At 56.1% G+C, this 26174-nt stretch overlaps 3 protein-coding genes across 8 annotated transcripts in view; 1 reads left to right on the top strand and 2 right to left on the bottom strand.

Moving 5' to 3' along the window:
• GRIK5 (glutamate ionotropic receptor kainate type subunit 5) overlaps positions 1-2178 on the bottom strand; it is a 50601-nt gene extending 48423 nt beyond the window's left edge. Inside the window, 2 exon segments of the mRNA XM_037516663.2 lie at positions 265-346; positions 2089-2178. The gene's annotated coding sequence lies outside the window, so the exon portion shown is untranslated.
• A 3801-nt stretch (positions 2179-5979) lies between these two features.
• Positions 5980-10834, top strand: ZNF574 (zinc finger protein 574). Of its 5 annotated transcripts, none has more exons than XM_037516665.2 (2): positions 5980-6111; positions 7888-10834. In XM_037516665.2, exon 2 carries the CDS (start codon positions 7908-7910, stop codon positions 10587-10589), a length of 2682 nt encoding a protein of 893 aa, XP_037372562.1. In that variant the 5' UTR covers positions 5980-6111; positions 7888-7907; the 3' UTR covers positions 10590-10834. The 5 variants fall into 5 exon arrangements, with proteins under 5 accessions (XP_037372562.1, XP_037372564.1, XP_037372563.1 ...); XM_037516667.2 differs by lacking the exon at positions 5980-6111 and adding an exon at positions 6214-6221; XM_037516666.2 differs by lacking the exon at positions 5980-6111 and adding an exon at positions 6298-6315.
• Positions 10835-17762: 6928 nt separating this feature from the next.
• Positions 17763-26174, bottom strand: part of POU2F2 (POU class 2 homeobox 2) — a 31537-nt gene continuing 23125 nt past the window's right edge. For both annotated transcript variants that reach the window (XM_037516668.2, XM_054697214.1), the window contains 8 exons: positions 23600-23713; positions 23160-23301; positions 22907-23055; positions 22643-22819; positions 21497-21563; positions 20173-20377; positions 19965-20038; positions 17763-19712 (listed from right to left, as the gene is read on the bottom strand). In XM_037516668.2, coding sequence (XP_037372565.2) covers positions 19378-19712; positions 19965-20038; positions 20173-20377; positions 21497-21563; positions 22643-22819; positions 22907-23055; positions 23160-23301; positions 23600-23713 — 1263 coding nt within the window. In that variant the 3' untranslated portion in view covers positions 17763-19377. The remainder of the gene's footprint in view (positions 19713-19964; positions 20039-20172; positions 20378-21496; positions 21564-22642; positions 22820-22906; positions 23056-23159; positions 23302-23599; positions 23714-26174) is intronic.

Raw genomic sequence — 26174 nt, forward strand, 5'->3', positions numbered from 1 at the left:
AGTCCCAGAGAAGGAGTGAGACCACAGTCAGCCCCCCAGGACTTGCTCCTGGGGACTAGGGGGTCGGGGTGAGCTGCATGCCCAGAGGGAGGGTGAGTGGAGGTGGGGGAGATGGAGGGTGCAGGGCAAGCCCCTAGGGGGAGGGTATTTGCCCATTAGAGAGCCAGAGAGCCGGGGAATGTGGGGCCCGCCAGGCGGCAGCCAGCCCAGCCTTCCAGGACCCAGGCTGGGCCCCCGCCCAACCCCCGCCCTGCAGACACTCACGGATCCTGGTGGGACGGAGGGCTGGGCTCCCTCGAGGCGAGGAACCACAACGGAGACGCTCTGGTGCTGGGTGGTGGGTTGGCTGGGCGGGGGGAGAGGGCAGTCCACCGGCCCCCTCCCCCGCCTCCTGCGGTGGTCCCCAACTAATCCAAAACGGGGGGGCTCCCCAGGAGCAGGGAGGAAGGACAGGTGGAAGAGGAGAGGGCGGGTGGGGAGGGGAAGAAGGGGAAAGGAGAAAATGGAGGAGAGAAGGGGAGAGAGGAGAGGGGGAAGGAGCAAATGGAGGGGAAGGAGGAAGGAAAGGAGGGAGGAAGGTGAAAACGGAAGGGAGGGGGGCACAGGCAAAGCCGGGGGAGGGGGAAGCCGGCCCAGGAAAGGGCCCCCGCCCCCTCCCCTAGCCGGGCCGGCCTGGGGGGGCCACAGGGGGCGAGGACTGGGTGGAGAAAAGGAAGCCGGCCATCAGGAGCAGTGGGGGAGGGGAGGGTTTTGTGGGGGGGAGGGGGCCACCCCTTCCCCCCTCCCCCCAGAAGCCTTGGCCCTGCCCTGGTTGAGGCAAGGGCCTGGAGTCCTCAAGCCCTCAGCCCCCACGGGAAAAGCATGCTGGGGGCTGGGAGAGGCTGAGGGGTGGAGGGGCTGGGGAGGATGGGGTGTTGGGAGACCCGGAGAAGCCAAGCGGGGAGCAGGCAAGGTGGAGAGATGGGGAGGAGGGAAAAGAGGAAAAGGAGGAGGGAAGGGAGTATGGAGAGGAGCAGGTGGAAGAGGAAGAGGGAGGAGGGTGGGGTGTCCCGGGGGCACCAGGCACAGGGCCCCAGCAGGAGGGCCTGGCCACAGACTCGGGTCCCCTGCGAGGAGCCGCCGCTGGCTCGGATGCCCCAGCTGGGCCTGCCTCCCCGCCGGCCGCCGCTGCCGCCACCTCTCCTTCTCCCTCTGAGGCCGCCGCCGCCGCCGCCTGCCTGCCTGCCCGCCCGCCCGCCTGCCTGCCCGCCGCCCGCGCTGGGTCCTGGAGCGCGGGGGGCGGGGGGAGAGAGCTGAGGGAGGGAGGCAGGGAGGAGGGCGGGCTGGAGGAAGGGAGGGAGGCAGGCGGAGAGAGAAGAGGGAGGGGAGTCGGGGGAGGGGGAGCCCGTATTGGTTGGGGCTGGGGGGCCCGCGAAGAGAATGCTGATGAGGGGAAGGCGCTGCATTGGACGGACCAACACCCCCCCACCCCGGGCCACCCCCTCCGCCACACCGTGCCACCGCCCTGCCTGGCAGCCCGTGGGCACAAGAGCCCATGGAGACAAGAGGCTGGGAGACCTGGGGAAAGGCCAAACAGCTGGGAGGTGAGGGTGACAGAGATGAAGAAAAATGCAGAGAAACAGAAAGCCGGTCATGGAGACACATTGAGGTGGGCCAAGGTCCACAAACCCCACAAGGACACCAGAGAAAGTGGGGAGAAAAACGAGCATCCCACTGAGACATGCCAAGGACCTTGCAGAGGAGGGCAGCTCATGGACACAGCCCCCCTAATGCCCCCACTCCCAGCACCCCAAGGAGATGGGGACAGGGAGCAGCTTGTGGACACAGAGAGCCCCTGGGAAGATGGGGAGAGGCCACAGAAAGGTCAGAAAGGCCAGAGGCCCCTGGGAATATGGGCATGGAAAGCACTTCTCAGGCAGAGTGGTCCATGGTAACTTGACAAGAGAAGGCCATGCACAAGAGAGGCCTATAGAACCGAATAAGAATGCATATCAGAGAGACAGGGAGGAGGGCCCAGAAGAGTGGGAGAAGGTCACAGAAATGGGGGTGGGTGTGGAGGGGGAGGCCTGCAGACACCAGGAAACTCACAAAGGCAATGATGTAGCTCTTGGAGACAGGAGGCCCACTGAGGCAGGAGCAGCTGACCCATGAAGACAAGAGTATGCCCCCAGAAATAGAAGCAGCCCCTATGGAGGTGAAGGGATGGTGAGTACAGGAATTCTCCACAAGGCAAAGAGTAATTCTTGGGACCCACAAAAATGAGTGGGTGGAGAGGAGAGCATCCCAACTGAGAATCAGCAGAGAGGGGAAGCCACAAGGGCAGAGAGCTGGAGGGCAGAGCCAGCACAAGTGGGAGACTCCCAGGGGCAGCTCTGCAGCCTCTGGGAGGGAGCTGAGCAGGGCAGGGGGATGGAAGACTGAAGCAAAGCGACACAGATCTTGAAGTGGGGGTGGGTGGTGCAAGGCTGGGTGGGGGGTGAAATTTGGGGGGAAGGAACATGACAGTTGGCGCTGAAGGCTGAGCCTGTGACTCACCACCACCCCCAAATGCTCGTGATGGGGAGGAGACGCTGCCACACTCACGTGCAGCCCCCAGCGCATGTGACCGCATGCCTCGCACACACACGTGGCACGTGGCAACTCTCACCCTGGCCTGGCAGGGGGAAGTCCTCTGTGGCTGGCATGTGGGGCACCTCCAGGGGTCTCCACCCATCCAGCTCATCCTGAGGGGCCACTAATTTTGCACGTACCTCCTCACCTTACTTGGGCAACATATGTGACCCAACACTCACTCTAAGCTTCAGCTAGGCCTGAAAGCCCTGCCTCTAGGTCTGCGCTTGTGCGGGACCCCAGAATGCCTGCCCTCTCTAAACCTAATCTGTCCCAGCAGCCGTACTCCTGCTCCACTCCCGGACTGGTTTTAGCCGCAGCTTACTCTGGTATCATCTGAAGACAAGCTAATCCAGGTAAATGGGGAAGTCCAAGCAGAAAGTCTGAGCTGAAAGGCCCCTGACAAAGCAAGCCAGACCCAGGTATTTTCAAGGGGGCGGTGGGGGGTGGGGTGGTGTAAAAAAAAAAAAAAACAGTTCAGCAGGAGTGAGAACCTGCCCAGGGGTCTGGAGACTGTCAAATGCCTGAGTCCTGTCCCGGGTGATTCACTCTGAGGGCTTCAGAGCACACTGGTCCCAGCTTTAGAGTTCACTAATTTCCACCAATTTCTTTCCCCTACTTCTAGCATTTATCCACGTGACATGTGACCTGGACCAGGGGACATGCCGCTGGCCAGGCAGTAGAGCCTGGAGGCCATGAGTATAGACCTTGGAGTTAATAGTGAGTTGGAATCCTGGCTCTGACTCTTCTAATGGACTTGTTACTCGTTACCTAACTTCTCTGGGTCTCAGTTGTGTGTTTGTGGTTTTGGTTTTTTTTTTTTTTTGCACAGTGAGACTAGTGCCTCCCTCCTAGGGCTGCTTAGAGGATTAAGCTGAATACTTGGAAAGCACTGAGTGCGATGCTTCGCTCATCCTAACACGTTCCTGTTAGCTATTATTACTATGCTCCTTGAGTTCCCAGTAAAAATAACTCATATACAGCTTTTACTCCGTGCCTACACCCACTGTAAGAGGCAGGGGCTACTAGCTCCATTTCACAGATGAGGAAACTGAGGCACAAGGGGGCTGACTAACCCATGGCAACAGCCAGAAAGTAGCAGAGCCAGGAGTCCAATCTAGGCAGCCTGGTTTAACTACATGCATCTGGGGTTAGGGAGTTTCATCCAGTGGAAAATTAGGACCACCGCCTCCCTAACCCGTCAGAAACTAATGGAAGGACATAGCAAAAGTGATGACTTAAGCATCAGACCTAAGACTTTTTTTTTTAATTAAAAAATTTTAACTGAGGGGCCTCCCTGGTGGCACAAGGGGTTAAGCACAGCACTGTGAAGCTATCCAAAGCCACTGTAGCACAAGTTCAATGCCTGAGTTCAATTCCCAGAGAGGGAGCTGGCCCACACGGCGCAGGCGCAGCAGACCTTTCCTGTCTCACCTGTTGCTCCCCTTAGCAGTGTATTTCAGTAGATCCGCTTGTTCTGCTCTCCACTTTGTCTCTAGTGAATCCTCTCACCCCCCACACCTGTGGCCTGCACCCCAGTTCTTGTATGCATAAATCTTTAAAAAAAATTGTAACTGGGCCTCACTGGTGGCGCAAGGAGTTAACACACAAACTATGAAGCTATTTCCGTACCCACTGCAGGACAAGTTCGAACACTGGCCAGGGAGCAACCCAGATGGCGCAGCAGACCTCCCCTGACTAGCCCACTGTTCCCCTCAGCAGTGTATTTCAGTAGATCTGCCTGTTCTGTTCCCTGCTCTGTCTTGGTGAATCCTCTCAGCCCCCCACACCTCTGGCCTGTAAGCCCGTTCTTGTATGCATCAATAAATCAATCTTTGAAAAAAATTATAACTGAAGTATAACTGGCATACATTAGTTTCTGGCATAAACATAATTTGGTGTTTGTACACATTGCAAAATGATCACAGGAAGTGTAGGTGCCATGCCTCCATAAAGGTAGACTCCATTATTTTTTTTGATGAAGAGAACTTGCAAGATGTACTCTCAACACACTGAAATATGCCACACGATTGACCATAGTCACCGTGCTATACATTCTGTCCCCACGACTTAATATCTTCTCATCAGAAGTATGTCTCTCTCCACCCCAGGGGTCTAGGTCATCCTCTTCTTGGGGTTCCCTAATAGCAGCTGGCCTCAGGTAGGTAAATGGCTCTCCTGAGACTCAGTTTACTCATCTGAAAAATGGGGAGGGGGCAGTTAAGAGTAGGTGAACCTCTCACAGGTGCCCTCTTCCCGGGTTCAGGGAGTAGCTCTGGAAACACCTGCTCACTCCCAAGGTCCTGAGGGCCAGAGTGCGTGGGAATGGCCTGAGGCCCCAGGAGCCCAAGGGGAGGCCACCTCCCCAGAGCTATGGGGGCGGTCAGCTTGGAAGAAATAAAGGTGCCCTGCAAAGAAGCAGACTACAGTTCATCCGCTAGGGGGTCACTTCCCTCAGGTCTCGCCCTCGTTGTCCTTCTGTTGTAGAGCAACCCCGATACAAAACGGGGTGCCTGACTGTGGGTCCTCACCCGCCTAACACTTCGACACCCCCACCCCGAGACACACACATACTCTCACACACACACACACACACACACTCTCTCTCTCTCTCTCTCTCTCTCTCTCTCTCTCACTCCCTGTTCCACGAATGCAACTGCCGGTGCCGGCTTTTTCTTTTTCTCCCTCCGTTTTCCATTTCCTCCCCTATCTTTCAGGTTTTCCTCCTTCCCTCCGAGCCTCTCGCTCCTCGCCTGACATTTCTCCCCCCACTTCCTCCAGTGCCCCTCGCTGTCGCTCCCCTTCTCGCCGCCGTTATGTCTCCCCACTGGAACCTCGATTCCCCCCTTTCCTCCGGGTGACCGAGGCTGCCGTCCCCCCTCGCCCCTTCGCGCTGACGGGTGCGTCACTTTCTCCTTCGGCTCCTCGGCGGCCCCTGCACCTCCATGCCCCGCCCTCCCGGGTCGCGGGCCTCCACCTCCCCGACTTGCCCCGCGACCCCGACGCGCCTGACGCCCGTAGCCCCCAAGATGGCGGTCACCGCCCCGTTCCGCCGCCAGACGTCAGCGCGCCGCCCTCCCCTGAGCCGTCGGGCGGAGCCGGCCAAGAGGCGGGGGAGCGGCCTCCTCCGGGCCTAAGGGGCGGGCACTAGCCACCGAGGGCGGGCCGGCGAGGGAACCTCGCTAGAGGATTGGCGAGGCGCTGCGGAGGGATGCCGACGCTGCATACCATTGGCCCGAGTCTCGGAGACATGAGCGCCTATTGGCTGAGTCGCAGGGGCCAGCGGGGCGATGATTGGGCGCGTTGGGCTGTCTGGCGGTGGTAAGGCGGAGGAAGGTGGGCGGGGCGTTGCTGAGGGCGATTGGGGGCGAGAGCGAGGCTGCGGAGCAGGCGAGAGGGGCCCGCGGGATCTAGAGAGGGCGCAGCGCTAGGGTGGCCGCGCGAGGGGAGCGGCCGCCCGGGCCCGGCCCGGGGCCGGGGCCTGCGAGACAGCGGAGGCGGGTGAGTGCGGGCGGGCGCGCGGAGGCCCGCTCCCGCCCTGCCCGCGCGGCCTGCTCGCCACCCCGCCTGCGCACTGTGGGCCGGGGCGAGGGCGCGCGCAGGGCGGAGCGGTACAACGGCTCGGGCGCGCGGCGGCCGGGGTGGGGGTTGGAGGGCCGGCCGGGGCTGCGCGTGGGGCCGGGGCTGCTGCGTGTGAAGGGCTGAGTGAGGAGGGGCGGGGCTCGGGCTGGGGGCTGCGGGGGATCGGGGTGCGGAGGGAGGCTTTGGAGCTGCCCCCCGGAGGGTCTCCGAGGCTGCGGGGCTGAGGGCTTGGGGCGTGGGACGGTTCTGGGCCGAAGGCCGGGTGCCCGGGAGGGGGTGAGGGCCATGAGCAAAGAGGCGACGAAGTTAACGTGAAGAGAAAGTCGAGTTATGCCGGGAGAGAATAAGTGAGAAGGGTCTCGGCGTGAAAAATTAGCAAGTGGCGATCCCTTGAAGGGAGATTGGGAGCTGAGGGAGACGTCCAGGTGTGAGGCGTGGAGTTAGATTAACGTGAAAAGTTAAGCCAAAGCGGGAGGCACCCTTAGAATGGGTGGGTGGGGTCCTTCTGCAAAGGAGGGTCCTGTGAAAAGGGTGTTGGTGGCTCTGGACTAGGCTGGGGGGAGGTAGTTTTTTCGGAAGGTATAGGGAATTGGGTCGTGAAGAGTGGGTATCGGGTATCCCTGGAGGGTGTTAAAGGTGGTGAGAGATCTGTGTGCTAAGGTGAAAGGGGATCTGAGTCTGACTGGAGTGAGAATGAGACGTTAGATGCAGTTGGGGGTCTGGGTATCCACAGGTTAAGCCTGGTGAGAGGGATCTGGTTGCCCTCGGCCTGGGGCGTGGGTGTAGATCTGTGTAAGAGATCTGGGTGACCCTAGAAGGGAATTAGGCAGTAGGAGGGGTTTGTGTGAAAGGAGTTTAAGCCAACGTGAAGGGTAGTCTGGGAATCCTTGGGTGTTCAGGATCTTTTTTGCCAAGGATAGGAATTAAGTTGATATGGAGGGGGTCTGAGTACCTCTGGAATGGGTTAGGGCAGGTGAGTTTGTAAGGAAAGGATGATTTGTAGAGATGGGTCTGGGTGTTCCAGATAAGGAGTTAGGGTTGTGGGAGGGGGCCTCCATTTGTAGTGGGAGTTAAGTAATTTGCAGAGAGGGATCTGGCTATCAGTGGGAAGTGGTTAAGGTGGAGAACGTCTGGGTGTGAAAGTGGGTTAGGCTAATGTGAGGAAAGTTGGTTGGGGGAAGGCATGTGGGGCATGAATCTGGGCACCAGAGGGAGAGAAGAGTGGGTCTGGGAGAAGCTGAGGGTTTAGGGCCTGAGTAAGAACCCTCCTGGGTACCTGGGAGTCCAAAATGGGGTATTGAACCAGTAAGGAGGATGTCTCTAGAGAAGATGGCCCAGGCTTCTATGCGATGGAGGAGTAGGGCCTGCAGCCTGCTGTGAGATGAGGGATTGGGAGGTTACTGGGATCTGGTGGGTGGAGTTTGGTGCAAGTTGACTGGAAGTGAGACTTGGGTAGATTTCCTGGGAAGGGACTGCTGGGAAGGTTTTGTGCTTGGTGCTTTTGTGTGTTGAGGGGAGTTGAGAGGAGGAATTACTGGGGAGGGGGGCTGGAATGGAGAAGTGGAAGCAAGGAGTTAGAGGGGGAAACAGATCTAAGGTTGGGGGGGGCATGACAAAGGGAAAGAATTTTTCCTGGGAATGACTGAGGAAGCAGTGACTGAGCTGTGCTTTGTCCCCACCACTCCCCTGTCCCAGCCCAGGGCCTGGCCGCCGCCATGACTGAGGAGTCGGAGGAGACGGTCCTGTACATTGAGCACCGCTATGTCTGCTCTGAGTGCAACCAGCTCTACGGCTCCCTGGAGGAGGTTCTTATGCACCAGAACTCCCACGTGCCCCAGCAGCATTTTGAGCTGGTGGGCGTGGCTGACCCTGGCGTCACTGTGGCCACAGAAACAACTTCCGGCACCGGACTCTACCAGACCCTAGTACAGGAGAGCCAGTACCAGTGCCTGGTGTGCGGGCAGCTCCTGATGTCACCCACCCAGCTCCTGGAGCACCAGGAGCTACACCTGAAGATGATGGCACCCCAGGAGGCAGTGCCAGCTGAGCCGCCACCCAAGGCCCCCGCCCTGAGCTCCAGTACCATCCACTATGAGTGTGTGGATTGCAAGGCTCTCTTTGCCAGTCAGGAGCTCTGGCTGAACCACCGGCAGACACACCTCCGGGCCACTCCCACCAAGCCTTCCCCCCCAGTGGTCCTGGGATCCCCAGTGGTCCTAGGATCCCCTGTGGGCCAGGCCCTGGTGGCTGTGGAACATTCATACCGCAAGGCAGAAGAGGATGGGGAAGGGGCAGCTGTCCCCCCTGCCGCTGCCACCGCCACTGAGGTGGTGACTGAAGTGGAGCTGCTCCTCTATAAGTGCTCCGAGTGCTCCCAGCTCTTCCAGCTGCCAGCCGACTTCCTGGAGCACCAGGCCACCCACTTCCCTGCTCCGGCCCCAGAGTCTGAGGAGCCTGCCTTGCAACCTGAGACCCTGACCCCACCGCTGGCTGAGGTGCCTGTGTCTCAGCCCGACCCCCTGCCATCCTCAGACCACAGCTATGAGCTGCGCAACGGTGAAGCCATCGGGCGTGATCGCCGGGGCCGCAAGACCCGGAGGAACAATAGTGGAGAACCTGGCGGAGCTGCCACCCAGGAGTTGTTTTGCTCGGCCTGTGACCAGCTCTTTCTCTCGCCTCACCAGCTACAGCAGCACCTGCGGAGCCACCGGGAGGGCGTCTTTAAGTGCCCCCTGTGCAGTCGTGTCTTCCCCAGCCCTTCCAGTCTGGACCAGCACCTTGGAGACCACAGCAGCGAGTCTCACTTCCTTTGTGTGGACTGCGGCCTGGCCTTCAGTACAGAGGCCCTGCTCCTGGCCCACCGGCGAGCTCACACCCCGAATCCTCTGCATTCGTGTCCATGTGGTAAGACCTTTGTCAACCTCACCAAGTTCCTTTATCACCGGCGTACCCATGGGGCAGGCGGTGTCCCTCTGCCCACAACACCTGTCCCACCAGAGGAGCCTGTCATTGGTTTCCCTGAGCCAACGCCGGCAGAGACTGGAGAGCCAGAGGCCTCAGAGCCCCCCACATCCGAGGAAAGCCCAGCTGGGCCCACTGCCCCTGGCACGTACCGCTGCCTCCTGTGCAGCCGTGAATTTGGCAAGGCATTGCAGCTGACCCGGCACCAACGCTTTGTACACCGCCTGGAACGGCGCCATAAGTGTAGCATTTGCGGCAAGATGTTCAAGAAGAAGTCTCATGTTCGTAACCACCTGCGCACACACACGGGCGAGCGGCCCTTCCCCTGCCCAGACTGCTCCAAGCCCTTCAACTCACCTGCCAACCTGGCCCGGCACCGGCTCACGCACACAGGGGAGCGGCCCTACCGATGCGGGGACTGCGGCAAGGCATTCACACAGAGCTCCACGCTGAGGCAACACCGCCTGGTGCACGCCCAGCACTTCCCCTACCGCTGCCAGGAGTGTGGGGTGCGTTTTCACCGCCCGTACCGCCTGCTCATGCACCGCTACCACCACACGGGTGAGTACCCCTACAAGTGTCGCGAGTGCCCCCGCTCCTTCTTGCTGCGCCGGCTGCTGGAGGTGCACCAGCTTGTGGCCCACGCTGGGCGCCAGCCCCACCGCTGCACATCCTGCGGGGCTGCCTTCCCTTCCTCACTGCGACTCCGTGAGCACCGCTGTGCAGCAGCCGCTGCCCAGGCCCCACGGCGCTTTGAGTGTGGAACCTGTGGCAAGAAGGTGGGCTCAGCTGCTCGGCTGCAGGCGCACGAGGCGGCCCACGCAGCTGCTGGACCTGGAGAGGTCCTGGCTAAGGAGCCCCCCGCCCCTCGGGCCCCCCGGGCTACGCGCTCACCTGTTACCTCCCCCACGACCCTGGGAGGTACGGCCCCTGCTGCCTCACCCCGCCGCCGAGGCCTGGAGTGCAGTGAATGCAAAAAGCTGTTCAGCACAGAGACATCGCTGCAGGTACATCGGCGCATCCACACAGGCGAGCGGCCGTATCCATGTCCAGACTGTGGCAAGGCCTTCCGGCAGAGCACCCACCTGAAGGACCACCGCCGCCTGCACACAGGTGAGCGACCCTTTGCCTGTGAAGTGTGTGGCAAGGCCTTTGCCATCTCCATGCGCCTGGCAGAACATCGTCGCATTCACACGGGTGAACGGCCTTACTCCTGCTCCGACTGTGGCAAGAGCTACCGCTCCTTCTCCAACCTCTGGAAGCACCGTAAGACCCACCAACAGCAGCACCAGGCAGCTGTGCGGCAGCAGCTGGCAGAGGCAGAGGCAGCCGTTGGCCTGGCTGTGATGGAGACTGCAGTGGAGGCCCTGCCTTTAGTAGAAGCAATTGAGATCTACCCTCTGGCTGAGGCCGAGGGGGTCCAGATCAGTGGCTGACCGCCCTGTTCCCTCTATGCTTTGTTGCAAAGAACCTCCTCCAACATCCTCTTAATTCTCTGTATATACTGTGCCCCTTCTTCTACCCCTCCCAACCACCATGTAATTTCTGTAATTAGATTTATTCTCTCTTCTGAGGAGGTGCTTGGGGGTCCTTGATATGCTTGAAGGTGCCCCCCCCCCCAACCTTCCACTGGTTAGCACTGGTGGCCCCCAGGTGAAATTGTCAATAAAGACTTGAATTGGACATTTATGTCTGGCCCAGCTGTATGGGGTGGAATTTGGGAGCCATAAGGCCAGGTACTTGGACTTCTCATGACTGTGTTTCTGGCATCTAGGCTAGGGCCTGGCAAGTAGTAGGAATTGAACTGAATTGTCCTACTGAGTTGCAGATAGTACTGGATTAAAACCTAGTCTGTGAGGCTGGCTCTCAAGGAGCCCAGGGAACCCAGGGAGTGGGCGCTGGGCTAGTACTCAGTGGCGGCAGTGTGGTCCTCGTGCCACTAGAGGTCACCACAGCCCCACAGAAAAGCCTTAAGCTATTAGCAGGAACATTTGGGAAAGTCTTGAGATACCTACCACCCATCTCCCCACTTCCTAGCCTACTATGGGCCATCTCCCCAAGACTATCTGGCTTCTCCCTGAGGGAAGTGCAGTTCAGGAGAAAGGTATGATCTGGGCAGTAGAAAAAGATGGCTCCTGGCACCAGCTGTGGAGTGGAGAAGGCTTTGAGTGATAGTTCGCTGGGGGGAGAAGCCTCAGGAGTTGGACATGGGCCCAATCAACAGGTATTTTTTTTTAGGTAGAAGGGTGATGTTTGAATGTCTAGTTTGCCTCAAATACTCCTATCCTTTTTTAAAAAATAATCTTAATGATGACCCTGTGAAGAGAACATTTTCAGGGAAGGAATCTGAAGTGATAAGCAGAGAGGTGACTTACCGAAGGTCACTCAGCCCAGATTGGGCAGAGCTTGAATTCAAGCCTGGTTTCATCTGGTTTAACCACCCACATGCTTTCCTCTATACTCGGCTGCTGTCTGCGTGCTTGGGGGAGGGCAGTGGAGAAAGGAGATGGTGTGTGTGGGGCTCATAGGAATGCTCAGTTACTATGCTAATTTTGTCCTCATAACCCACACCCCAAGAAAAATAAGCTCCCCCAAGTATACTTCATTGGAGAGAATTCTTATTTGGAACCCTAATAAATGAGAGGTGAAAGGGAGCTGCTTACATTGAATTGAAACTGAAGGAAAAGAGGCCAAGAGCTGCCCCTCGGTCTGTTACATTTGATTCCCTTCATCATTTCCTTTGCCCTCTGTGAGAGCACTAAGACATGTTCTAGAAATCACTGGCCCAGCCTTTTGCACAGGTGAGGAAATGAGGCACATAGGTGGTAGAGGCAGTTAGAAACCTGGTCCCCTAACTCCATGAATAGATTATTAAGCATAATTTTAGTCATTTCAAAAAAAGAAAATGGACTCACCCATCTGCTATCCCGCCAGCTCTTGTGAAGGGCAGTGGCCTGTCAGTAGTTTTCGACCAGAGTTTGTAGGTTGTGGGCACCATCTTTTCATCACCACATACCCTGCAGAGAGAACTGGAACCATCTGAGCCCCACATTCCAGAGCCCCTTAGGTGCCAGGTAAGGACCATTCTCTAACTCTGCCCCCTCAAGAAGAGCCAGAACAGGGCCTCCCCGGTGGCGCAGCGGTTGAGTGCTGGGTTGCGAAGCTGCCCGCAGCCTCTGCAGCACTGGTTCGATCCCCGGCTGCCGGGTGAGGGTCCCACATGGCGTGCAGACCTCTCCTGCCGCCCGCTGCTCCCCTCAGCAGTGTACTTCGGTCCTTCTGCCTGCTCTGCTCCCGCTCTGGCTCTGGTGAATTCTCTCACCCTCCCGCGCTTCTGACTGTACCCAGTGCTTGTATAAATAAATAAATAAATAAATAAATAAATAAATCTTTAAAAAAAAAAAAAAGAAGAGCCAGAACAGCCTGAAAACGGTATCAAATGCGTGCTTAGAACAGTTGGAGGGGTCCTCCTTGGTGAAACCAGATAAAAGTCAGGCTGACAGGGGCCAGGAGTGGAGAGGGCCTGTGGGTGCTGGTTGACCCCGAGATAACAGTGCTTTCAGCAGACAAGCATGACTGATGGTGTGTTGATGTCCTTCACTGTACCTATTTTGAGCCTCTTATGAAAGCTTTGCACTCCCTCCCTGAGAACAGTCCTGCAAATGTGTTCATGAGCCAGATTCATTGTTGATGAATCCACCGAAACTCAGTGGCCCTCAGTTAAACACTTAAAAAGATGACATTAACCAAAATGTTTTTGATGCTAGCATTAATCCCTGCTGACAGGCAGGGGTTCTTGAACTCTTAAGTTGTCTTAGGCCATTCCCCCCAGAATTGTGCAGCCAGCCAGCATGTGGGGGAAACCCAATTCTGATGAAGTAACTCACAGACCCCTCCGCAAAGAGTGTTGCATTCGCTGCCTTCCGTGGGCTACGGATGCCATGCGAGCAGGACTGTCAAGGGGACAGAACAGTGGTCTTCAGTGCCCAGTGTGTTGACAAGAGGAGGCCCAAGTATTACTGTCCAGTGTGGGCATGTGAGCAAGTTGGGCATTTTCATGGGGGACAGGTGGGCACCGTGTTTAGCTCCAGGGTGCTCTTGGGTTTGCCATCTATACATGTCACAGCATGACTGGGTGATGGAACTCCGGGGTCTGGGTGGTTCTGACTGCACCACCCTGAGGGCAGGGGCTGGACCAAATACTCTTTTTGGGGGTACTATTTTGAACATCCCAACATCTCACCACATGCCCCATCCCTGTGGACTGGAGAATTTGGAAGCCCTCTTTTCTTTCAATCTTGCAAAGGGATGTGGTGCCAATACTTCATAAATTACCCCTCTAGCTAGCTCTGTCCCCCCATCTATAAAATGTCTCCTCACTACTGAACTTGCGGAATCCCCGTACCTTTGTGCCAGGCATATGTCAGATGAGACGGTGACAAGGAGACCTGATGGCAGTGAGCTGTTGACATCATTTCTGAGTTTCAGTGGTGAGGTCTTGGGGCCTGGCCCATGAAGCTGTTCCTGCCAGATGACTTAAGATGGGCACGAAATAGTGAATGACAGTTAACGTTCTGAAAAAGAAGAGGGGGCTAGGTCCTTTGCACAAGCAGACAACTTCAAAGCCCTCTCTGGTTTTAAAGGGTCATTTTAGTCCTCCGAGGAGGGACGTGGGGAAGCACTTGCTGGTTTTCTGTCTGCCTCACAGCTCTCACAGTTGAAGGAGGGGTGCTGGAGAGCTGTCCTAAGCACTTCCATCATCATCATCTCGTTTAATTTTTACAAGCCCATGGGCCGGTACTGTCCCTACAGTACAGATGAGGACACGGAAGCTCACACATCTACAAAATGGCAGAACTGAGATTTGAATTCACCCTAAGTTCTGAGATTTGGTTTTCTTATTGTCGAGGGAGGAAAAATAAAATCACTCAAGCCTTCTGAACATCCACTGCGGAACAGAAGTAAAGCCCTCCCCTGCCCAGCACACACATACCCCTGCCAGCCCCCACCACCCTGCCCAGGACAGAGCGGAGACCAAGGGAGAATACGCATCATTTCTCTCTGTACAGTTTTTAATTTTTTATTTTTTGATGTTGTTCAGATGAATGACACACTCAAGTTACAAAAATGGGGCCTTAAAAGAAGCACATTGTACAATGAACAAGCAGATTGGAGTTAAGAACACTGAAACGCTAACCCGCTACCACGAGAAGAGACAGGGAGAGAATACAGGGTGGGGAGGGAGGGGCTGCCAACACAGGGGTCAGACAGAACTGAAAGGGGGGGCTAACTCAGTGAGAAAAGGGGAAGGCAGGTCCTCGGGGCCTACTCAATTTCCAGACACCACCTCCTGGTCTCCCATACCCACTACTTGCCACCACCTCCCATCCCCACTCCAACCTGGTCACACATACGAGTAGGTGAGACAGGGCCCCAGAAAGGGCCGAGCCATTCAGCTCTTCCAAAGGTGGGGCGGTATCACCTTGCCCTAGTGCAGCCAGGACTTGGGAGGTGACAGTGGCAGCAGTGGCATAAGAAGCCAGTGGAACAGTCTATCCAAGATCAAGCCCCCGTGCCCCCCGCCCCACTCCCAGACCTGCCCCTTCCCCCCCACCATGATCCAAAGGCCCTCTCTACAAGTTTTTTAGAGAGGCCCCCAGTCACCCTGCAATTATATAAATAAATAAATACTGAGCCCCTGGGCTTGGAGGACAGGCTGGGGAGGGAGGGGTAGCAGGGGTAGAGGAAAGAGGAGAGGAAGGGGGACGGGGGGGGGGGGGGGGGTCACAGACATAGTAAATAGTTGTCTCCGTCCCAGCAACACTTCTCTCTGGATTTTTCTCTCCTTTTTGTGTTTGTTGAACAAGGAGCTAACATCTCAAGGACAAATACTTAAAAATATACATTTTTTTTTTTTTTCTTTTTCGCCTTTGTCATCGTCATCTTGCTTTGGAGACTGCTGAGGTCAAAGTTCAAACCGCACGAAGGACCGGCGGCTTGGAGTTTTTGTGTATTTTTTTTTTCATTTTTATTTTTATTTTTTTTTCGCTTTTTTTCCCAACGTATAAAAAGGTAGCGGAGTTGTCTGTGGGTTTTTTTTTTTTTAATGGTTAAATCTTTGGTTTGTTTCTTTTTTCTCTTGGAGGCCTTTATCTCTCGCACTTGCCTTTCCCACTCAGAGGCCAGTGGGGCCCGCGTGTCGCAGTCTTGCTCAGTCTGTCACTCTCTCTCTCACTCAGTCCCCCTACCCTGGGCTAACAGGGGAGAGAGGCACCCTGGGATTTGGGTGAGGGGGAGGACATCTAGTCAGGTCAAGAGGTCATCCTCTATGTAGCTGGTACCTTAACCCATCTTCCCAGGGCCGCCAGGGGGTTGGAGACCCTCTCTTGACCTTCCCCCAGGGAGATGCGTGAAAAGCTCACACTCTTCTCCTTCCCCATCTTAGTCCCCACCCATAAGGGGTGTGGTTCCCCATCTCTGCCTACCCCCACTTACACTCCCAGCCTCTCCCTCCCATTTCCAGCCCCCATCCACCCAGAAGAGAACAGAGAGAGGTGTTTTAGTTACTGGCATTGTTTTTTTTTGGCACGATTAAAAGGCCTGCCAGGATGGCAGGCCCAGTCTCTGTCCCTCCCTCGAGTAGGAGGTCAGGGCCAGGTGGAGAGAGATCCAGAGGGCTCCCCTTTCTCCAATCCACTCATCTTCCTCTCTTTGGAGCCCAGGCCCCTGGCCCCCCATCTCAGACGTCTCACCTAGCCCAGAGCCTGGCCTGGGGTCTCCCTCCCCATCCCCCACAAAGTTCCCCAGCCCCAACTCTCTCGCTCACACACAGACACACGGACACAGGCTCTGCACAGACCACAAAATAAAAACGATGAGATAGTTTTGTTTCCCGGAGTCGAGACGGGGGGGGGGGGGACTGGAGGGGAAGGGGCAGAGGGGGGTGGGGGGCATGAATTCCCCCATCACCTTCCCAACCCTGGCTCCCTCCAGCCCCCCAGCCCCTTGCCCTGGCTGGCCCCCAGCCAACGATATTTGGTTTCCTTTTTTTAACATTAAAGTTCTATGAGGTATTTGGTGCCTTATCTCGAGTCCTGGGGGAGGGGGCCCAGGGGGGAGACCTGGGGCACGCTTGCCCCTCCTTCCCTCCCACCCCCTTCCCAATATTTGGTTTCACAGCTGTAGTTAAAGCTTGGGATTTGGTTATTTTTCCCCCTCCCAGGAATTTTTCTTTTTTTCTTGTTTTTTTTTTTTTTTCTTTTCCTAGTTATGGGGGTTGGATGGGGAGGTCCCCACCACCCCCAGCTGCACGGGGGTCCCTCCACCAATGTCAGGGCATCGGCCCCATCCCTGCCCCCTGCTTCCTCCTCTCCTCTGCCCCACTCCCCCCCACACACTGGGGTGGTGGAGAGGCCCCAGGTGGCAGCACTTGATGAGGAGGACGCAGGATGAAGTGGGTGGTGGTGAGTCCTGGATTTTCTTTCCTTTTTTTTTTTTTTTTTTTCCTTTTTTTGTGTTTTTGGTTTTTTTTTGGTTTTTTTTTTTTTTTTTTTTTTTTGGTCTAGAATCATAGTTTTTGAGTCATCTCCACCATGCCTTCCATGCTGCCTGTCTTCTCGGAGGGGTTTTTGGTTGTCATTCCTTTCATTTTGCTCTGCTCAAATGTCCTTCCTATGTGGTCAGGAGCCCTCGGCCCCCATCTCTACCCATGGGCTGGGGCCCAGGCCCTTGCGCCAGTTCCTTCTCTTCAGGAAATAAAAATGGACAAACTCAGAGGTAGGGTGCGGGCAGGGAGTCGGTTCAGCAGAGATGCTTACATTCGGGCGAGGATGGGTCGATGGCACGTCGGGCCCCCTCGGTGCCAGGGTGGGAGGGGCGGCCACCACCGCTGCCCAGACAAGGCACCCCGAGACCCCTACAACAGCAGAGTCTCTGCCGCCTCCATGGCCCAGCCCAACAGTTCCATTTCCCGGGTGGGAGAAGGGAGACAAGAAAAAAAAGAGAGAACGCTGAAGCCTCGGGGCGCAGGGTGGCCTCTCTCGGGGTGTCCGGCAGCACTGCCCATCTCTGTGTCTTGGGGAGCTCCCCTCCCTCTGTTCCTGCCCACTGGGGAGGGGGGCAGGGGCCAATCTGCTGCCGGGCTCCCCTCTCATTTTAATGGCTCGCGTCCTTCACAGCAACACTTTGGTTTGAGGAGAGACACAGAAAGGAGGAGATTGGGAGAATGAGAGAAGAGCCAAGGGAGAGAAAGAAAAAGAGGTGTGAGCAGAGAGAGTGGAGACAGGACAGAGGACAGACAGAAGAGAACAGAAAAAGAAATCAAAGGAGGAATCAAACCACCCGAAAGTTTGTTACTTTTCCTTCGTCCATTCTTTTTGCTTTCTCATTCTTTTTTTCCTGTTTTTTTTTTTAAAGCTTTTTCAGTCGATTGGGGGGGCGGGGAGTTTGGGGTTCTTCACCCCTGTCCCTGACACCCTCTCTCAGCCCTGCCCACCCATTCCATCCGCCTTGGCTGAGGGACAGGCCCTGCCCCAGCCGCCCCCCTCCGGCTTTCCCGAAGACGACGTCCATGAGGTATTTGTGAAGAGAAAGAAGCATCTGTCCTTCCGTCCGCCTTGGGGACCAAGGGCCTGGACCACCGGTGCAGGGACTTGGCTCCACCTCGCGGCTCCTTCGTATTCTTGAAGAGTCCTTATCTTCTTTCCCTTAAATATATATATATCTATAAATTCTTTTTTTTTCTAGTTTTAATTTATTGTTTGGTTTTTTGTTTTTGTTTGTTTGGTTTCTTTTTTTGGTTCAAAACTTTGTCGGCCTCCACGACAGCAGGAGGGTAAAGTGGCTCCCAGTGGGTTGTCTCCTCCGTCCGTGGAGATGCGTACGGGGCCGGGCAGACACGGGTCCAGCCGAGACTCGTGGGAGGGAGTGGTGGCCACCACAGTGCCCTCTCAGACGGGCCCGCAGGCCGTGGCGCTGTCCCCACCACGTGGACCCTGATGGGGTCGCCATCTCGAGGAACCCCACCACTGGGGTGCGTGCGTGTGTGCATGTGTGTGGGGAGGAGAGGAAGAGGCATCTGCCAGTGTCAGAGGGGCACAGGGTGGGAAGAGCGAGGTGAGCTCTCTTTTTGGTTTCTGGTCAAAGACGGGAAGGATCCCACGGATAGGCACTGGAATATGAATTTTTTTTTCAGGGAAACCGACAGACAAGGATGGAAAAAAAGACAACTTGAATGCCCTCGCCTCATCCCCTCTTGCCTGAAATGTCCACCTTCCCACGGGCAGGGGAGGAGGGTAGATTCCAGAGCAGAGGAGGGTGATGGGGTTGAGGGGGGGGTGGAGCGTGTGAGAGCTAGAACTTGGCAAAATGGCCTAGCCTACCCTTCAAAGGGAAAAAGGGGAGGTACAAGGGGTGAAAAGTCATCCCAGGCCTTCCCCTGGACGCTCCCCTGGCTGGGGGTAAGGGGGAGTGAGGAGGTTAAAGCGAGACCCCCTGCCCAGGTGGGGAGAGCCTGGGGTCCAAGGGACAAGGGGACACATTTTAGGGACACATTCTGTTGAGCGCAATGCTAAAAATTCTGTACATCCTTTGGATGAAGCTACTGAATATTTGGTGTAAAGTTGTTCAGGCCCTTTCACCTTCTGGAAAAGAACATTTGGTTGATGGTTCTGAGCCCAAGCCCACTGCCCCGGGCTGTGCCCCATCGCGGGACGGTCTGGGCTGGGGCTGGGAGGCTGGCACATTCTCTTTTTCTTTCTCTGTTGCCCCCCAAGGGGGAGGCAAGTTTGGGGTTGGTCCCACAGCCAGGGCTCAGCTGAGGTCCGACCTCGGAGGCTTCTCCGCGGCTGGGGTTCTTATTTGGTGTCACAGCGGTGAGGGTGAGCACGCTGAGGTCTGGCTCGTGACTTTTGGTGTGGTTTTTGGTTTGTTCGGCTTGGTGGGGGGGGGTTGTTTGTTTTTGGTTTTGTTTGTTTTTCACCTCTGGTTCCTTTGGGGCAGCTGGTTTCTGTTGTGATTATTTTTGGTTTTCTTTTTTGTTGGTTGGTTTCTTCTCTCTCTTGGTTTATTTAATTTTTTTTGGTTGGTTGGTTTTTTTGGTCTTTCCTCCCTTGTCACTCCTGCTCGAGGACCCCCTGTGTCCCCACTGCTGGCCTCCTTGCCCTCTTCCCAGGCGGGAAGCCGAGGTGGGGGTCAGAGGAGGAGGAGGGGAGGCATGGTGGGCCCTCACTCGGGCTTGGACCCTGCCTCAGGGCCCCCTGGGCCTCCAGGGGTCTGTGCTGCCGCCTCGCTGCAAGTAGAGGAGGAGGAGGACGAGGAGGAGGACGACGACGAGGAGAGGCCAGGAGACTTGCTGGAGATGGAGGCTGCCACGGCCGCAGCGGCTGCGGAGACCAGGCCCACGCCAGGCGGGGCGCTGAGCAGGGGCAGCCCGGCATGGTTCAAGAAGAGCGGCGAGGTCACCAGGCCGGGGCTCCCCGGGGCCGCACCGGCCGCCCCCAGCACCAGGTTCCCGCTGCCATCAAGGCTGGTAAGGGGCAGGGTTCCACCAGAGGCCAGGGCTGGCAGGGAGAGAGAGAGGCTGGGCTGGGGCACCTTCCGGCATCCTGCCCAGAGCGCCCCCTGTCTTCCCATCTGCCCCACTGACCCCCGTCAGCACCCCTCACACCTTCCCCAGAGGTGAGATGGGCATGAAGAGGCGAGCGATGCGGTGAGCAGGGGCAAGATGGCATGGCTGGAGCAGCAATGGGGGGGCTGGAGGCCCCGGGGGGGCAGGGCAGGTGACCATGGGAGTGACATGTGGCAGCACGCACCTTGGATAGTGGCCAAAGGGTTGTTGCTCATGAGGGCTGGACTCAGCCCGGAGCTCAACCCCACCATTGTGCTTCTGCAAGAGGCAAAGCAGAGGGTTAGCAGGGGCAGGACCCCGGCAGAACTGCAGGGCAGCTCCCCATCCAGAAGCAGCAGCGACCCTGCTTCTCCCCGAAGTTTCCCCCCACCCCCTCACAGCTGTCCACTTACCCCGTGCTGGGGTTCAGGCCCGACAAGCCGATAGCCGAGTGGCTGCCTTGAGGGCTGGGATTTGTGCTGTTGGTGGTGGCCGGGGGCGGCGGGGGAGTGACAGAGGGGATGGAATTGAGGGGGGGCACAGCCCCACCCCCGCCCCCACCTCCTCCGGCTGTCCGGCTGGGGTGGAGCGTCCCCACAGCTGAGGATAAGGTAGTAACTACCAGAGAAAGACACAGAGAGGGAGACTTCAGCTTCCATTCATTCATTCTTCACCAAGTAACTGGGGTCAACTCGTTTCTTCCCCTGCCCAGAGCTTCGACTCCACCCTCTCCGCCCAGGGCCATTTCTCTGTGCCTCTGCCACAGTGACAGCAGTCACAGAAGCACAGAAAGAACAGCTGCCACCCACTGAACCTGAGCCCTGTGCCCAGCAGGTGCTCACTGACCAAAAACCCACTCTGAGTCTCAGCCCTGACTCCTGTTACCCAGACAAGACCTGGGCACCCGGAAGACAGAGCCCTATGGCTCCCTCTAGGGGCCAGGCAGGGGGGTGCGGCTCAGCTATCCCCAAGGCCCACCGCACTCAGAGCCTAGTCAGTACCAGGTGGGTCCTTGAACCAGGGCCTTCACCTCTCAGGCCTCAGTCCCCTCATCTGGAAAATGGGGACAACCATAGACTCTGCCTCATAAATGGGTGTGAGGGTTAAATGAGTCAACATATTTTCGAGTTTAGAACAGTGCCGGGCATATCCTTTGCAGCCTCTCCACCCCAGTAGCTCTTAATATAAGGAAGGGAAATATAGTTTTGAAGCAGGAACTATAACTATAACTACCACCTGATTTCTCCGGGAGATTGCCATAACAGTTTTGTTTTATATTATTCATATATATATTATATTATTCACATACGTAGGTATGTATGTGTGTGTGTGTGTATATATATGGTGTTAAATGGCAGGCCCTGTCCCAGCAAGGGGGAAGGGCTTTGGGTACAAAAGCCTGTATATCTATATTCATGCAGGTAGCTCCTGTACATAGTATACATTCATAATGTCAAAAATTGAGGTTCAGTGAGACAAAGTCACTTCTGGTGAATGTTGATAAATGCCAGAAACAACCCAAGTAGATCCTGCAGCAACCACACACTTTGCTCATGTGATATCATGGAGCAGATGGAAGTGACCTGCTCTGGCTGGAGGGAGGAAGCGGCCCTCTCCCTTCTGCCCTCTCCTGCCCCCTTCAATCCCGGCTGAGCCTTGAGGCCTCTGAACACCCCAACCCTCTCAAGAATCTTAGGCCTATACTGTGCTCCCTCACCACCTTCTGTCCCCTCTGACCTGTTGTGCTCAGACTGCTGGAAGCTTGGGACAACGGCAAGGTCCCGGCGCCCCCTTGGGATGTGACCTGGGGAGAGAGGAAAGAAGGCAAGTTAAGCCACTGTCTCCAGCAGCCCCCATTCGTCTGCCTCCCGGACAGGGGGAGAGGGGCTTTGGGGATGATGCTATGTCTGTATTGTGCCAGGGGCTTCCTCCATACCTCTCCTCACATTTATCCCAGGGAAGCCCAAACCACAGCAGGAAGCGATCCCTGTCACTTAAGAGTGCCCCCCCACCCCGGCCCCATCGGTCTGGCAAAGGCAGGCCCACATGCACAGCCACGCTGCTTGATTTCCTGGGATCACCCACCAGCCTCTTTCTTGGTCTCCCCACTTGCAGTCTCATCCTTCCCAGGAGGCTTACTCTAAATGTGACCCTGTCCCTTCCTGGCTCAAAATTGCTCCTTAGCTCCTCACTGCCTGTGGTTCAAGTTCAAACTCAGCCCCACTTCTTCATACACATTTCAGCTCCAATCACTCCAACCACACTCAGTTTCCTCAAATTAGGTTCAACGCTCTGGCTTCTGAGACTTTGCACTCACCAGTCCCTTTGCCTGCCCTGCTCATGTCTGGCTAACACTCTCTTGTCCTACAAGACCCAGCTCAGAAGGTCCCCTCTTCCTCCACATCTTGGAGTGGGGGCCCTTTAGGTCCCTTGCTCCTTCCTGTGGTGTTACAGCTCTTTTCACACCCGGTGAATAAAGGGATGTCCCAGTGTGTCTGACTTGAGCAGGTCGGTGTGCAGCTGTGGACCTGCATGCACACCCAGGCAGCGCTTATGTCCCTGCCTGTGTCTGTGCGGTTGAACCTGGAGGTGTGTGTGGGGGCACCATGGGTCCTGGAAATATGTAGCTATCCCCGTGTGGCTCCGACCTACGATAACTGTTTGGCTATGTGGGTATATATCTGCGGTGCTCTCACCCCCACACCAGACCACAGTTCCCTCCCTGGCCACTGTGTGTCCCTGTGTGGCTGTGCTGCACCACCATGACAGCCTGTCTCCAAGGGTGTCTCTGACTGCCTCGGTTCTAGGTACTGTGGACCACCAGGTGGGTGGTGCTCACACAGGTGCGGGCAAAGGACAAGGGGGTAGCGGAGCTTTCAGTACCAGATGGGGGCTGTAGCTGGCTGGCTTGCCCGGGCTGGGCAGCATGGGGGCTGCGCTGCAGGGGTTGATGCGTTTCTCCTTCTGGCGCCGGTTGCAGAACCAGACGCGGATGACTTCTTTCTCCATGTGCAGCTGCTCCGCGATCAACAGGATCTCCTCTGAGGTAGGCTTCTGGTTCTGCAGGCAGAGGACTCCTTAGCCCCGGCCCATCCTCCCACCACCCCCTGACCCCCCAGGACCGGCACTGGGGAAGGGGGGCCTCACCGCTAGAAAACTCTTCTCTAAGGCGAAGCGGACGTTGGTCTCGATGCTGGTCCTCTTCTTGCGTCTCCGGCCAGGGAGTCCGTCGAAACCCAGGCTGGGGCTGCTCAGCTGGTTGGGGCTGGGCATGCTTGAGTCCACAGACATAGTCTCTGCACCCGGAAGGAGGCCAGGGCGTGAGGGCGCCTCCCCGAACTCAGCCTCTCCCTACACCACCTACATGCCCCTGCTAGGAAGCCCCTATCCAGTCCCCTACCTGCATCATTGAGCCACTTCTCCAGGAGGGGCTTGAGTTTGCACATGTTCTTGAAGCTCAGGTTGAGGGCCTCGAAGCGGGAGATGGTCGTCTGGCTGAAGTCGTTGCCGTAGAGCTTGCCCATAGCGAGGCCCACATCTCCCTGGGTCAGTGGGGAGAGATTGGGGGTGGCAGTCAGGGTCCGGTCTTAGAGCTCTGGGAAGCTCTCACCCACAGCTGACAAAACCCTGACCACCCACCCCTCAAACCCTGAGGGTAATGCCCTGCCCAGCTGGGCCTGCCTCTCACCTGACCTCTACCTGGCAATACTCTGCCCCCCAGCTGGTGGCACCCTGTATCCCTCTCACTAGAAGACCACCTCCTCACCCTTCCCCCCAGCTGGCCATGCCCCACCACCCCACCCGCAACTCGGGTCCCGCTGGGTTGGGGGGGCCACAGACCTGTGTGAAGCCCAGCTTGATGCGGCGTTGCTTGAAGGTGCGGGCGAACTGCTCCAGCTCCTCCAGGTCACTGGGCTCCTCGGGGTGGGATGGTGGCTCCAAGCATTTGGGGGGCTGCGGGTGCGAGAGGTGCGGGTCGGGCAGCGTGGGGCGGGTCACGGCCTGGTGGGGTGGGCAGGTGGGTGGGATGTAGGACCGAGGACCAGGATGGGCTCAGCAATGGCTGCCCGTTCCCCAACCATGCCTCCCTGTGGGCCAGTCTCTTCCTGTAGACTCCCCTCTACTGGCTCCCAGGCAGCAGGGCCCCCATGCCAAGTCAGTCGCCATGGGGGTTACACTCTGCAGTCTCATGGGGTCCTCTCACTGCCCAGAACTCTGCTCATTCCTTCCCAGCCCGTGAGCTCCCAGAAGGAGCAGACAGCTTGTTTCAAGAAGGGCTCTTTTCCCTGGAGCTGGGGCCTGGGGGGACTAGTTCTACTACTGGGTAATTGTGGCAAGCTATTAACTTCTCTGGGTCTTGGCTTCCTGCTCCCCAGATGGAAACAGGATAGGAACATGGAGCTTTACCTGCCCCATGGGGCAGCTAGATGAATTTGATTAAAAATGAGTGAATTACACTCTCCTGCACTGTTGGTGGGAGTGCAAACTGGTCCACCACTATGGAGAGCTGTGTGGAGATTTCTGGACCTACTAAACATAGAGCTTCCATAGGATCCAGCAATTCCACTCCTAGGTATTTACCCAAAGGACACAGAAACATCCATTCCAAAGAACACCTGCACCCCTATGTTTATAGCAGCACTGTTTACAATAGCTAAGATTTGGAAACAACCCAAATGCCCAAAAATAGATGACTGGATCAAGAAGATGTGGTACATATACACCATGGAATATTACTCAGCATTCACAAAAGATAAACACATGCAATTTGCAGCAACGTAGATGGCGCTGGAAGGGATCCTGCTCAACGAAATAAGCCAGAAAGAAAAAGAAAAATACCGGATGGTCTCACTCATAGCAGGGATCTAGAAAACTTAAATAAGGGACCAGGAAAAAGAATAACTATAAGAAAGAAAATATCAAAATCAACAAACAACTATGAACCAGAGACACTCTATGGGGGATGGGGGTGGGGAAAGGAGGGCTTGGGGTCAAAATAAGGGGGTTGTAATTGTATGGGGAATATAAAAATAAAATTTAAATAAAAAATATTTTGAAAAAAAATGAGTGGGTTACAAATAAAGGAAGTTGTTTTTTTGTTTTTTTGTTTTTTTTTTTAAAAAGCCCTTGCTAATGGGTCACAATGGAGCTTTTTTTTTTTTTTTTAAAGATTTATTTATACAAGCACTGGGTACAGTCAGAAGCGCGGGAGGGTGAGAGAATTCACCAGAGCCAGAGCGGGGAGCAGAGCAGGCAGAGGGACCAAGGTACACTGCTGAGGGGTGCAGCGGGCAGCAGGAGAGGTCTGCGCGCATGTGGGACCCTCCTCCGGTGGCCGGGAAGCAGTGGGAGCGGGGGATCGAACCGGCGCTGCAGAGGCTGCGGGCATCTTCGCAACCCAGCGCTCAACCGCTGAGCCACCGGGGGAGGCCCAGGAAGTTGTTTTTTTAATAGATGGGAAGGGTTCCTGTAAAGGGGGTGGGGGTGGGGTTTACAAAAAAGCAACAGCTCTCTGGAATAGTTCATTTCTCTAAAAATAAAAGCTCTGAAGCAGATTTTGGAAAGCCTATAGGATGTGACCCCCTCATTAGGATTAAGGCATCACCCTGTAACCACACACATGAACTGTCCGCAGAGAAGCACATGTAGCTTACACCACCACCAGGGATGAAGAAAAGTCAGATGCTGTATATGTCTCTGACCAAGGCAGATTTTGCAGCCGAGTGACTTCTGGGGCCAACATTATAAGAACAGCCTGACTTATTGAGCAGCTTTGGATTTCAAAATTGCAGCTAAGCCTTACGTTTGGGGTTTTCAGAAATAGTCCATATATATATATTTTTTTTTTTTTGAAAGGGCCATTTAAAAAATGGGTAGAAGGGAACTTTGAAATCTGTAAAGGATCCCGAAAGATTATTATGGAAGTCTAGAATCCAAGAGCAAAGAGAAAGAAAGGCCGGGGGCCAAGGAGCTGCCTCTGTCTGAGGGGCTCCCTGCCCCGCCAGCAGTTACCATGCCCCACAGAAGCCCCCAGGCTTACCAGGATTGCTGCTTTGTCAAGAGAAGCTAGGACTCTGGCATATTCTGGGAATTTTTTTTACAACTAATTCGATTTTTAAAATATGGTGTGGGCCAAATAAAAAATTCTGGTTTTCAGTCTCCGGCCTGGAATGGAATTAGTACCCGAGAGACACTTTAGTATACCCGAACATACTCAGTGTGTTCTCTGAGGAAAGTAACTCTTGGGTCTAATTTGATGCCCCAACACTTCGAGTCTGTGCACACATGCATGATGGGGTCTGGGGTCACATCCACAGCTTCTATCAGATTCTCATGGGTGTCATATGCCTTGTAGGGTTTGGAGCCACTGGCCTGAGGAACTCCCACAGCAAATGAGTGGCAGAGCAGGGCCGGG

Source organism: Talpa occidentalis, unplaced genomic scaffold (genome assembly GCF_014898055.3).
Source record: "Talpa occidentalis isolate TD23 unplaced genomic scaffold, MPIMG_talOcc4v2.1 talOcc4.17, whole genome shotgun sequence".
Taxonomy (NCBI): Eukaryota; Metazoa; Chordata; class Mammalia; order Eulipotyphla; family Talpidae; genus Talpa; species Talpa occidentalis.

Excerpts from the sequence above, each read along its gene's own strand:
- ZNF574 (XM_037516665.2), top strand. The coding sequence starts at position 7,908 with ATGACTGAGGAGTCGGAGGAGACGGTCCTGTACATTGAGCACCGCTAT.